Genomic DNA, 12,451 nt, shown 5'->3' with positions numbered 1-12,451 from the left:
CTTTGTTCTCAAAAACTCGGTTGAATAGGCTGCCACATTCTTTTTGCAAACACTCGACGCATGTGACTGTGTTGTCACTGTCAACGGATGTTTGAATTGATCATCCGTCAGGTACATGATTATCATCTATCGGGTTGCCTTGTTGATCATCCGTCGGTGGCTTTGTTGATCATCCGTCGGGGAGCTATTTGACACTTGACTTCATTTCACTTATGCAGAATTACAAGACATCTTATATTTACAATTAATCAACCTATTCTGCATATCTAGTTAAACTCAACATGACTTATATGCTATTACAGAATCTATACAAAGGTGTTTACAGATATGTGCTACATGACTTATTGTTACATAAGCTACTCACTCGATGGAAATCATCATCCGTCGGGATTATATTGAGTCATCCGTCGGGACTATACCTGATTATCCGTCGAGTGCTACATTTTTCACTAAATTGAATCTACTAATGTGTTTTGTTAATAAAATCATCAAGTTCACGACATATTCCTAACAAAGCTTTTAAAAGGCCTTACATTACATGTAGTCATTTTCCCAGAATTTTAAGCATTGCAATGAAAGTGCTTGATTGTGCTTCCTGAAAAGCAAGTCATCAGAGTTTAGACAATTTAGGTGTAAATTATAGTTTATTATTAGTTACAAAAATCGTTACTTGGCCAAAGCTAGAGCCATACTTTTCAAGTTGCATTTTCTCCCAAATTTGGTGGTTTTGGCAAGTTATGCAGTTGAATTATTAACCTCACTTTATTTATGTTAAAAAAAACATACCCCTGCTTTGAGACTACTAGAGTTCTTGAAACAAAAAAAAGGGTTAAATAATGAGTTGTCCGACAAAGAATAACTCTTAAAGTTTCTCATAATTTGAAAGAATATAAATCATTTTCATGTTTACTCATTGTCCATCTTATTATAAATTGTCTCAATTTATTAGGCTAAAACATCTTAAATTCTGAGTTAATTATTAGGAATGGTAATTTAAAACGATACGACATATATTTGATTTGATTTTTTTTTTGTCAGAAGGAAAAATAATAAATATACAATTCGTACGGGTTAGGTCTCCTTAATTTATAGAAGTGTATCATATAACTGACAAGTAAGCGCTCCTAGGAATTTAGATAATATTGGTTCGATGTCTAAAAAAATAATTCATGAAAAAAAATCTTGTTAAAACCTCGCATGAATAAAATCCGATGATACAAAATTTAAGAAGGAAAAAGAGTGCGCTCTAAAAATAAATTCTATATAAAATAACTAAGAATAAAACTAAATTTTTAACTAAATTGTCATGTACTATGAGATTTTCGGCAGATAATTGTGATTTAAAGTCTGCAAGTTATAATCCCGTACACATCATTAGCTCAATAAATTTTGAAATTTTGTATTATCTAGTGTCAAGTTAATTCAAAGTAGAAAAAATTTAGTTTTTTTTACAAATATGATTTATAACCTTACAAATTATTATTTATTTTCATAAATTCTCGAGATGAGTGAGGATCGAATTGAGGATTTAGAACGAGAGAGGATAAACTTTTAACCACTTAAATTATCTCACTGTGCTCTACACAAATTTTAGTTAGTAGAGCAGAAACTCTAACAAAAAGTGATTCCTTGATTAGAAATTCCGGCATAAATATACATAATTAATATTTAGGATATATAATAGTCCACAAAGATGACACAAATCTTTACTAAAATGAGTTTAATTTTTCTCTTTTATGTATAACGGCTTTGTTGACATTTTATTATTTTTAATTTTTTTAATTATACCGTAAAATATTTAATATTTTATTTAAATTTTATATATTTAATTAAATTGAATTCTAGCCGAATCAATTATATTTCTAGTTTTTATAAATATTTGGTGAAATTAATTCGAGCTAAATTCGAAACTATCAATTTTTTAAGAGTCAAATTTCAAGTTTAAAATTAAAAATTTGAATAAATTTAAATACAAGTTCAAACTTTTTATCGAGTTCAAACTTTTTAATCGAGTTGGATCCTAGGTTTTAACCTGGGCTCGATTACACCTGGACTCGTGTTGATTACTTTTTATTTTAGCATAAAGTAAGTACCTTGGGTAATGGGTATTGTTGGGTTCTAAATTTCTGACCATTCAAGTTGTTCGTCATTCTGTAGTTGTGCTGCGAAAGATGTAGTGTAATAATCATAAATCTCAACCACAAGGGGGAATAATCTTATCCACGAGATTCAGTGACAACAAAAGCAGAGGCATCAAGTCCTACCGACACACATAATCAATAATTCCAGCCTTAAATTACAATTCGGTTGAAATAGAATAATCTAACAACAAGACAAAACTGTATTTGTACTGTGCTACATCCTTGTGTATATATAATATATGTTCGAAATTCACAAGATACGAAAACACAAAGGATCAGGCTCCATGAGCACAAATGTAGAGTTACATTATTGGCGGTCAGAATCATCCATATTTTGATGATAACGTTGAAATATAATATAAAAATTTGGTCGGACTCTTTTTTTTCTTTAACATCTTAGGTCATATTTATTTCGTGGGATTTTAATCTCGGGATAATAATCCGGGGATAACTAATCCCATCAAAATTAGTCTCGTGGATTAAATAATCATATCCTAAATTTGTTTGGAATGATTAAGTGTATAATTAGAATATAATTCTTTAAAATTTTATCGTATGTTTGTTTTGTAGGATAGTACTTGAGATTGTAATATAGTCCTTCAAATTTTTCAATCATATGTTTGTTTCATATGGGATAATAATGAGGGGGATTATAATCTTTTAAAAAATGACTTGTAGGAGGGAATAAAATAATACCTCTTCCCACCAAACATTAAATGGGATTATAGTTCTATCATCTTCTCCAACAAAACAAACATAGGCTAATTTAAAAGATTATAATTCTTGGATAACTCTTCACTAATTTTTAACAAAACAAACATGGTATTGAAAAATTTAAAGGATTTTAATCTGATCTCCTGCTTAATACCATTAAACAAACATGACCTTAATATTTTGGTTGAATTACTCAAACATGATATTACCTCAAATGATTGAGGTTTGATCTTTTGTTTAATATCTTATATTTTTGACCCGTCATCCACTCTCGAATCTATGAAATAAATACTTAGTTTATAATATAAATCCAATTTAACAAATAAATTATAATTCTATAATGCCTCGTTTGAAAATAAGTATTTCATTTGAAACGATGAATTTCAAATTATATGATTTGAGTTGTCATTTCAAATTCTCATATTTGCACTAAAATTTGAATGTCTTGAATTTCAAATAAAATCCAAATTCAAATTAGTTTACTTATCCAAACATATTATTTGATCAAATTTAAAATTTCAAATAAAATTTACCAAACGGGCATTAATAGAATTGCAAATAAATTATAGGTGAAATTGTTGAGTAAATAGTGTGACCGTATGATTAAATTATAAAAAAAATCCATAACAGATTTACTCTCTCTATCCTATTAAATTCTATATATCACTTTTTTAGCACGCTTTTCAATGTGCATTTAAAACATAATTTTATAATATTTTTTTTCTAAATAAAAGTTTTATGTTTAAATTTTTATTCAGGAAAAAAAATTAAAAAACATTACAAAACTATAAAGTCTCTAAATACGTAAAAACAATAGAATCGGTATTTATTTTCACGAAGTTCTATGACTCGGAAGCTGAGAGTACTTCTTTAACTTGAAATAGTAAATGAGGTCGTTACAACAGTGTTTATTACTATTATTATTTGTGCTGTATTGTCATTATTGCTCTAAAAATATCTCTGCTGAACACTCCACACTCTCATTATCATTATCACCACTTCAACTTCTTTATAGCTTCTCAACCAGTTACAGAATGTACTATAACTTATATATGTAACCACACACATCTACATTCACTACAAGTAAAATACAGATGAGAACTTGCTGTTTTATATTACTATCTACTGAGGTAATCTTGATCTTACATGAGGAAGATCACTGTCTTTGAGGGAGCTCACAAGTTTAGCATTGAATAACAAAGTGTATGAACTTCAGTTTCTTTAACTTTTATCTTCTTTCTCTTTCTGTTTTAAGTCCATGGTATTGATTGTTTGTGTTTATAACATGCAAGTTTTGATCTTTTTTTGTAAAGTGATTAGATTAATTGTATCTGCATGGGTGTTTTTTTTTGTTTTTAATCTTTACTTTATTAGAGCTCACCCAACTGACTGTTACTGGCATAATTAAGACTGGAAATTTATTTATTTTTACAGTTATGAGTGCGTATGTTGTGGGGAAATTCTTTGGTTTTTAGCATCTGATTTAAAACTAGAGTTACTTTTACTTTTTTATAGCTTATTTCATTGAACTTGTCAGTGGGGTTGTTGTAGATTTAATGCATACTTGATCCAGTATGGGAATTTATACATGATCAGTATGCTTTGGATAGGAAAATTGAGGCTCATAAAAGATTCTAGCTAATAAAATTTTGATACTTTTTAGCCGGTTTCAGTAATTTGTTGTGGCTCTGATCTACTTTTCTGCTTCTAAATTGACCATTTTAATAACAGGAAAATTCATAGTTCATTTAGAAGAACAAGATGGCTACATTTGGCGATATTGCTCTTTCCGCAGCTATCAATATCATCACTGCACTGATCTTTCTCATAGCTTTTGCCATACTAAGGCTTCAACCTTTCAACGATAGAGTTTATTTTCCGAAATGGTATCTTAAGAAATTAAGAGAAAGTCCGACAAGGTCTGGGACATTTGTCAGCAAGTTTGTGAATTTTGATGTGAACTCCTATGTTAAGTTTCTCAAGTGGATGCCTGATGCATTTCAAATGCCAGAGCTCGAGCTTATTGACCATGCAGGATTGGATTCTGTTGTGTATTTGCGGATTTACTTGGTTGGGTATGTAACTTCGTTCTTTTTTTGTTCTTACTTCTTTAGACCTGGATTTTGGAATCCTTTTTTTAGGCTATTCAATGGTGTGGCCTAAATTATCTGTAAGCATGTCGAACAGACAGTCTCTCATGCTTGACTTCACAAACATAATCAGTCTCTCGTGCATCATATCCCAAACATGAATCCTATTTTAACATAGGTAGAACTAACTTCGCTAACATATATATGTAAAAGTCTATTACATTGGTTGTCTTGTGTTAGTAAAATAAAGCCCCTTTAGTATTGCATTTTTTTTGTCTTAAATTAAATCATATTATCTGGAGTTTTGACAGTGACATGAAATATCAGCATTCAGCAACCAACTGAATTCCAGGATATACACATTGGACAATAATCTGTAATTCCTCTCTTACAAGAAAATAAGCTGTTTGCATATTCATTTAGTAATATATACTTCATATCATACGTTACAGAGTTCAGATATTTCAGATGCTCGTGCTTAGGCATGGTTAACTATCTAATATGTTGGTTCTTATGTACCAAGATCATCTCCTTTGTGGTTGTTCCGTTGTTTTTGTTGAAATAATTATAATAGCTAATTTGCACTTTAAATGCAGGCTCAAAATATTTTTCCCCGTGATGTTGCTGGCATGGGCTATCCTTGTACCAGTCAATGTTACAAATGACACTTTAGAGAAGACCAAAGGTGTAACGTTCAGCAATATTGATAAACTTTCTATTTCAAACATTCCACTAGGATCAAACAGGTAAGAACATAGGTTGTTTCAAGCATTATATGAACTGTACCATCATTACATGTATGTTGTTTTTGAAATGTCTTGATTCATCTGCAGTGCTTTCACTACATATTCTTTAACTGCATCTACCATTCTGTGCTAATTAGCAAAATTTTATTAAGCTTACAAACTTAGACTTCTCGAGCATTCTAATTGCTGCCAATGAGGTTTCAACTATTCCTTGTTATGGGTTTTGCTCTGCTGGTGTTATAAAAGAAACTTCTGTAAAGACCCTCCTCCTGTGCTGTATTTCCTTCATTTTGTATATGCATCTGGAACTCTGCACAATCATTTAGTAAAATGCATACAATCATTTGCAGTACATGTGAACTGCTGTAAAATACTTTTACCATAAGAACTTGGATCCTTTAATCTTTTAAATAGTAATTTGAATGTTAGCTTAAGAACTTGACAGCTTGGAGGATGAGAACCTTATTTATTTAAAACTGATTGCAGGTTTTGGACTCATATAGTGATGGCCTATGCCTTTACATTCTGGACATGTTATGTGCTAAAAATGGAGTATGAGAAAATTCAGGACATGCGATTGCACTTTCTGGCATCAGAAAAGCGCAGACCGGATCAATTTACTGTATGATGCACTTCACCGAAATAATTATAGATTGTTATTCCAAGTTACCTGATATACCTAAACTAGTGCTTTATCAATCTAAAATAAATTGTAAAACAGTTGTGACTGTTGTAAATAAGACTGTTGCAAGATGTAAATAGTTTATGTTGTGTCAAACTTCTAGAAATCTATTGTTAATGTTAATTTTAAATGTACTCTCTTTCTACGCATGATATTGTTAATTTTAAATCTATTGTTAATTTACAGTATGATGCACTTCACCGAAATAATTACAGATTGTTATTTTAAATGTATCCTGTAATCTATTGTTATAGTAGTTCGAAGGACATTATTCAGTTCAACTCAACACATTTAATCAGATCAACCTTTGGTTGTGATGCCACCAGAGCTCTTATATCTAACAAACAATAATATGATCTCTCAATTGGAATTGGTGGACCATTAGGTGCCTGTTTTGAGACATTTATCTTGTATGGAGGTCCATGGTTTTTATCTAAGAAATTTATTTTTTTTAAAAAAATTACATGTGGCACATAGTTTTTAAAGATCTGCAGCTTTTGCAAACTCTAGACAAGATACTTTAACTATCACTTGCTGTAATATTCTCTATTACCTACATGTTTCTATACAGTGATTGTGATTATCTCTTCTCTTCGGTATATACTTTGTTGGTTTTTTGTGAGGGAACTACTCAAGCACATGTTTCTTAACTACTAAGTTCTGCTCTGTTTGTTGTCAGGTTCTTGTAAAGAATGTACCACCAGATCCCGATGAATCAGTTAGCGAGCTTGTTGAACACTTTTTCTTGGTCAACCATCCTGATCACTATCTCACGCATCAGGTTGGATAATACCATCTTTAGCTAAGTGAAATGTACATTTAAGTTGTCACGTGTTGGTCTAAGTACAGAAATTCTACGCAGGTTGTGTACAATGCAAATAAACTGGCGGAATTGGTTGAAAAAAGGAAAAATTTGCGGAATTGGCTTGACTACTACCAAATTAAATATTCTAGAAATCAAGCAAAACGTCCCATGAAGAAGGTACTGTTGTGTAAGGAGATGCCTAAGAAAGACTTACTTTACATTCTTCTCTAGTATAATTTTTTTTATACATCTTAAGTATGCTAATTAGCTGGAATTTTTTGTATTATATCATATATAAAGCATAGGTGTATCCGTGTATGGTATTTAACAAATGCTTCTCTGGTGTCGACAGACTGGGTTCCTAGGACTTTTTGGAGCAAAAGTTGATTCAATTGACTACTACATGTCGGAAATAGAGAAATTATCTATAGAAGTAAGTAATCATTCTTCATTCATTAGAGTAAAATGTATTTCTCTTATACTTCATCGAAGTATACGAATAATGAAACAACTGCTTCTTGCAATGATGAGCAAACTTAACAGTTGTTTTACTTTTAAGTCCAAAATAATACAAGTTTCACTGTAAAAAAAGTGCCTGAACTAAGGCCTCCACAATTGTAAAATGTATTTTCTGTATTTTCTCTGTTGAAGTTATAGGCTTGCTTATGATACTTGATCTGAAGAAAGTTTGTGATCTATGTTCCATACTCCTTAAATTTGTGGGAGTGTCATATATCGTTGTGCTTCTCTATGTATCCCTATTCAGTAAGCTAGTAATATTCATTACTATTTAGATGTCTCCAAGTTTCTTGATATGTATTACTAGAATGGAAAAAATGTTAATACTTGTCCTAGTGTCCTGTTTAAATTGATCGTATGATTGGAAGCATTACTAATATGGTCTGAATCAAATTTAGATAGCTGCAGAGCGAGAAAGTGTAACAAACGATCCTAAGTCTATTATGCCAGCAGCATTTGTCTCCTTCAAAAATCGTTGGGCTGCTGCAGTCTGTGCCCAGACGCAACAATGTAGAAATCCAGTTATGTGGTTAACAGAGTGGGCTGCAGAACCCCGTGATGTATACTGGCCAAACCTGGCACTTCCGTATTTTCGGCTGACTATTAATAGACTAATAGTTGCAGTAGCATTTTTTTTCTTGACGTTCTTTTTCATGATCCCAATTGCGATGGTGCAATCACTTGCAAATATTGAGGGTATTGAGAAAGCAGCACCATTTCTGAAGGTTATAATTGAAGTGTAAGTTTCGTAAAACCTGTTCGAGATGTAAGCTAGATTTCTTGTTTTCTGTGCATTGAGATGTAGAAATTACTGGATGTGTTATCTTCCTTTAAACAAACACAAAGTGCATATAGTAATTAAGGCGTCTTATCTCTGAAGAAACACATTGGTGAAAGAAAAGGCTGTAGTGCTGGGGCTCCTCCATAGTGTAATGTATCAAAGTTGACTGCATGAATGATTATTTTTGGATGACATGATATCTACCTATCATCTCTTATGATGTAGACATACTGAATTAAATAGAATTGTCCAATATGACATACTTGCAAGTTTTTTCTTTTTTTCTATTAATTTAATTTAAATTTTGTCATGATGGCCTTTAAGTGTGGATGAAAAACTGAAGTTGCCCAACTACTAGAAGGTAAAAAGATGCCTATTTTATTTACCTTTGTACATTGTGACTCAATATTGAAGTCAACTCTTCTATTAAAGAAGTGTCTTTGTGTGTCCGTCCATAATACTTGCCACTCAGTCACTAATATTTGGGTTTAAATTAATTTCATTCTTATTCTGTCATATTGTGTTCCATTTGAGCTTCTTTGTACAACTCTCTCTAGCGCCAGAACTTGTACGTGCTAAAATGTAAAACATGGGCATGAGACATCACAGTAACAAAAGTAGAACTTCACAAAAGAAGAAATGATGCCAATAAAAACGGATGTGAAGTGAGTTTAATTTCCCCTGGAAATTTATGTTTACAGTTAGAGGTTACATTAGAATAAATGCTTAGTCAGAGCTTAGTCTTATGAAATAAAATTTCTAAGATGATCCTTGTAATTGTTTCTTAGTTAATTGGTACTGCCAATGGAAATAAATAACATAAGACCGAACTCTGAATGTAGTTCAGCTAAATCCACACTTTGACTAAGGAAACTTTGTTGTGCAGAGGTTTTATCAAGTCATTTATACAAGGTTTTCTACCTGGAATAGCATTGAAGATTTTCCTTATACTCTTGCCAACTATATTGATGATAATGTCCAAGTTTGAAGGATGGCTGAGCATTTCCGCTCTAGAGAGGAGATCCGCATCGAGATTCTATTTGTTTAACTTTGTAAATGTTTTCCTTGGGAGCATAGTCGCAGGGGCTGCATTCGAGCAGCTACATACTTTTATTCATCAGTCAGCAGAAGAGTAAGTCTCTTTCCTCGGTTAAAATGCAGTACATATTATGTCTTTATGCTTACATCGAATTCTCTTATTATCTATTGCATGCTACATATCTGACCTGATATTAATATAAAAGAGAAGGCTCATTTTTATGAAGATAACTAATCTGTGGACACCAACTGAAACACAGAATATTCTTACTGAATTGACGTATTGATCAGATTAATTTCAAAAAGTGAACTTTTTGTATACTTGTCTCTGCAAATAGTTTCTTAGTATAATTGAATTTTCATTGCGACTGGTCAATAGAAACTTTGTAAATTTAAAAGCAGATTTCTCTTGATAGTTATGAATAGTCTATCAAATCATAGTAAGAAAATCATATAAACGATTTCCTCCCATTGTGGTTTATGTCATCATTCATGGAATATTTCTAAACTTGAGATTCTGGAGACTAATGGGTGCTTGATTTTGCAGTATCCCTACAACTATTGGTGTGGCTATCCCTATGAAAGCAACTTTCTTTATAACTTACATAATGGTTGATGGATGGGCTGGTTTAGCTGGAGAGATATTAAGATTGAAACCCCTAATATTCTACCACTTAAAGAACACTTTCTTGGTGAAGACTGAAAAGGATAGAGAGGAGGCAATGGATCCAGGAAGTCTAGGTTTTGACACTGGGGAACCTCAAATACAACTGTATTTTCTAATAGGCCTTGTCTATGCCGTCGTGACCCCACTGCTGCTCCCTTTCATACTGATTTTCTTTGCCTTCGCTTTTGTTGTATTTCGACATCAGGTAAGCAAAATTTGCTGTAATTATATATTATGAGAGGTTTGCAATTGATGTTTAAAGCATATTACTTACTTATCCATGTGCAATGTTTAATCTTTAATGATCACGGTTTGACTACTGACGTATATGTTCTCACCCTTCTACAAATTCGTTAGCTTTCCCAATTACAGTTTGTTTAATTTTGTAGATAATAAATGTCTACAACCAAGAGTATGAAAGTGCTGGGGCATTTTGGCCTGATGTCCACGGTCGTATAATCGGTGCATTAGTAATCTCACAACTCCTCTTTATGGGCTTATTGAGTACCAAAGAAAAAGCTCAATCAACACCGGTTCTTATTGTTCTTCCCGTTCTTACAATATGGTTCCATAGGTATTGCAAAGGTCGCTACGAACCTGCATTTGTGAAGTACCCATTACAGGTATTTATGACGGATTTCCTGTTAGTGTTATATCCTTTTATATCAGTGGAGATTTTTTGTGCTAAACTTCACAGATAAGTATGAGTCGGTATATGTTTAATTTACATTTTTTAGTCTTACGTAAAAAGAATATCTAAGAGAGCATGCTTAAAAGATGTCAAATATGCTACTTAACCAAAGTTTTCATCGAGGCCTTCCAGCTGACTCGAGTAACGTTATAGAAATTGGCGCTTTTAGTAGTATGACAACTAAGAATCTTTTTTGCAAGGATGATATGGTTTGATGAAGTGGCATTAATCATAGATACTTAAGTTTTTTCTGCAACAGCACAATTCTGTGACTTCGTATTCATGGATTTTTGCTACTTTGAATTTTGTGGCTCTTGTAAAATTTCATAGTGAAAGTTTAGTAAAAAATCAGTATTCGCCTCTGCTCTTGTATCCGACTTATTATGCAATTTTGACATTCTGCACTTAATTTATATGTACAAAAGTTAACATGTTTAAAGATGGTAATGTACCAGTAAACCATATGTTGTAACTGTGGTAGCTTAAGATGGCCTTGTATACCTTCTGAACCACGACGTTCAAGTTAGGAGCAGAAAACGTATTTTACTTGTTTGATTGCTCACTGCAATCATTTAGTGATGTAAAGGTTGGTGTGTCTAGTTCTGTAGCAATTTTTTGATTTGAGATCCTCAGTTATAATAGGGTAATCCTTGCGTAATTCAAACCCTCAGTTATAATAGGGTAATCCTTGCTTGATTCAACACTGTAAATATTATTTGATATGGGATAATCAAATGAATTGAACCTAGTAATTTTAAAGTTGCCAAGGTAAGAGAATATTGTGCATTTACTAAGCCTTATCTAGTCTAGTCTCTGGTCAGACACAAACTTGAACTTGCTCAGATTGCATAAACATTTCTTTTGGTTATGTGCTGGATTGTAGGAAGCCATGATGAAAGACACTTTGGAACGAGCAAAGGAGCCAAATCTTAACCTAAAGGGCTACCTTCAGAATGCTTACATTCACCCCGTTTTCAAAGCTGGTGATGATTCGGACTCGGATGATGATATGATAGAAGTGCCTGAGAAATGGGAGCAAGAGCTGGTCCCCACAAAACGACAGTCACGAAGAAATACGCCTGCTCCAAGCAAGATGAGTGGAAATTCCTCCCCGTCCATGCATGAGGTTTTTCCAGAATACTCGAAACCTTGATTTTTGGTGCACTTTGTGTGGTTTGTATAGTAGCAGTTAAAGGGGTAAGGTGTGTAAGATTATTAGGCTAATGAGGAAATATTGGGTTTGTTGTATACCAGGGACAACTCATGATCGCTTGTGATATATATAAATACTGATAAGTGACTGAGATTCCTCAAAATCAAACTAAAAAGGATAATGTAATGCAGTGTTTGTCAATTGCAAGAAACTAAATGATATATGATGCAGCTACTGTTTAATTAACATCACATTATCTTATATACCTCGAATTAGATATGTAATTATAGCTTGTGCCAAAAGCATATCAAAAGCATAGCTTGAAGTGCAACTGAAACATATGAGATTCGGACAGTCTCTAAGCCTTATTAATTCCAGCTGAAAGAAAGAGTGTAATAGTGTACTTATCCATGTCAGAAGAGGC

The 12,451-nt window shown here is 32.5% G+C and overlaps 1 protein-coding gene across 1 annotated transcript; it reads left to right on the top strand.

The window, feature by feature from the left end:
- Positions 1-3,815: 3,815 nt before the first annotated feature.
- Positions 3,816-12,273, top strand: LOC141670851 (calcium permeable stress-gated cation channel 1-like). Its single transcript, XM_074476885.1, has 12 exons — positions 3,816-4,058; positions 4,587-4,930; positions 5,542-5,691; positions 6,178-6,313; positions 7,053-7,154; positions 7,236-7,355; positions 7,531-7,611; positions 8,096-8,436; positions 9,365-9,610; positions 10,064-10,388; positions 10,573-10,806; positions 11,758-12,273. Exons 2-12 carry the CDS (start codon positions 4,617-4,619, stop codon positions 12,025-12,027), a joined length of 2,319 nt encoding a protein of 772 aa, XP_074332986.1. The 5' UTR covers positions 3,816-4,058; positions 4,587-4,616; the 3' UTR covers positions 12,028-12,273.
- The last annotated feature ends 178 nt before the right edge of the window (positions 12,274-12,451 follow it).

The sequence above is a fragment of the Apium graveolens genome, chromosome 1 (genome assembly GCF_009905375.1).
Source record: "Apium graveolens cultivar Ventura chromosome 1, ASM990537v1, whole genome shotgun sequence".
Lineage (NCBI taxonomy): Eukaryota > Viridiplantae > Streptophyta > Magnoliopsida > Apiales > Apiaceae > Apium > Apium graveolens.
Note: the sequence above shows the minus strand (reverse complement) of the source record. Positions and strands in the feature narration are given on the sequence as shown.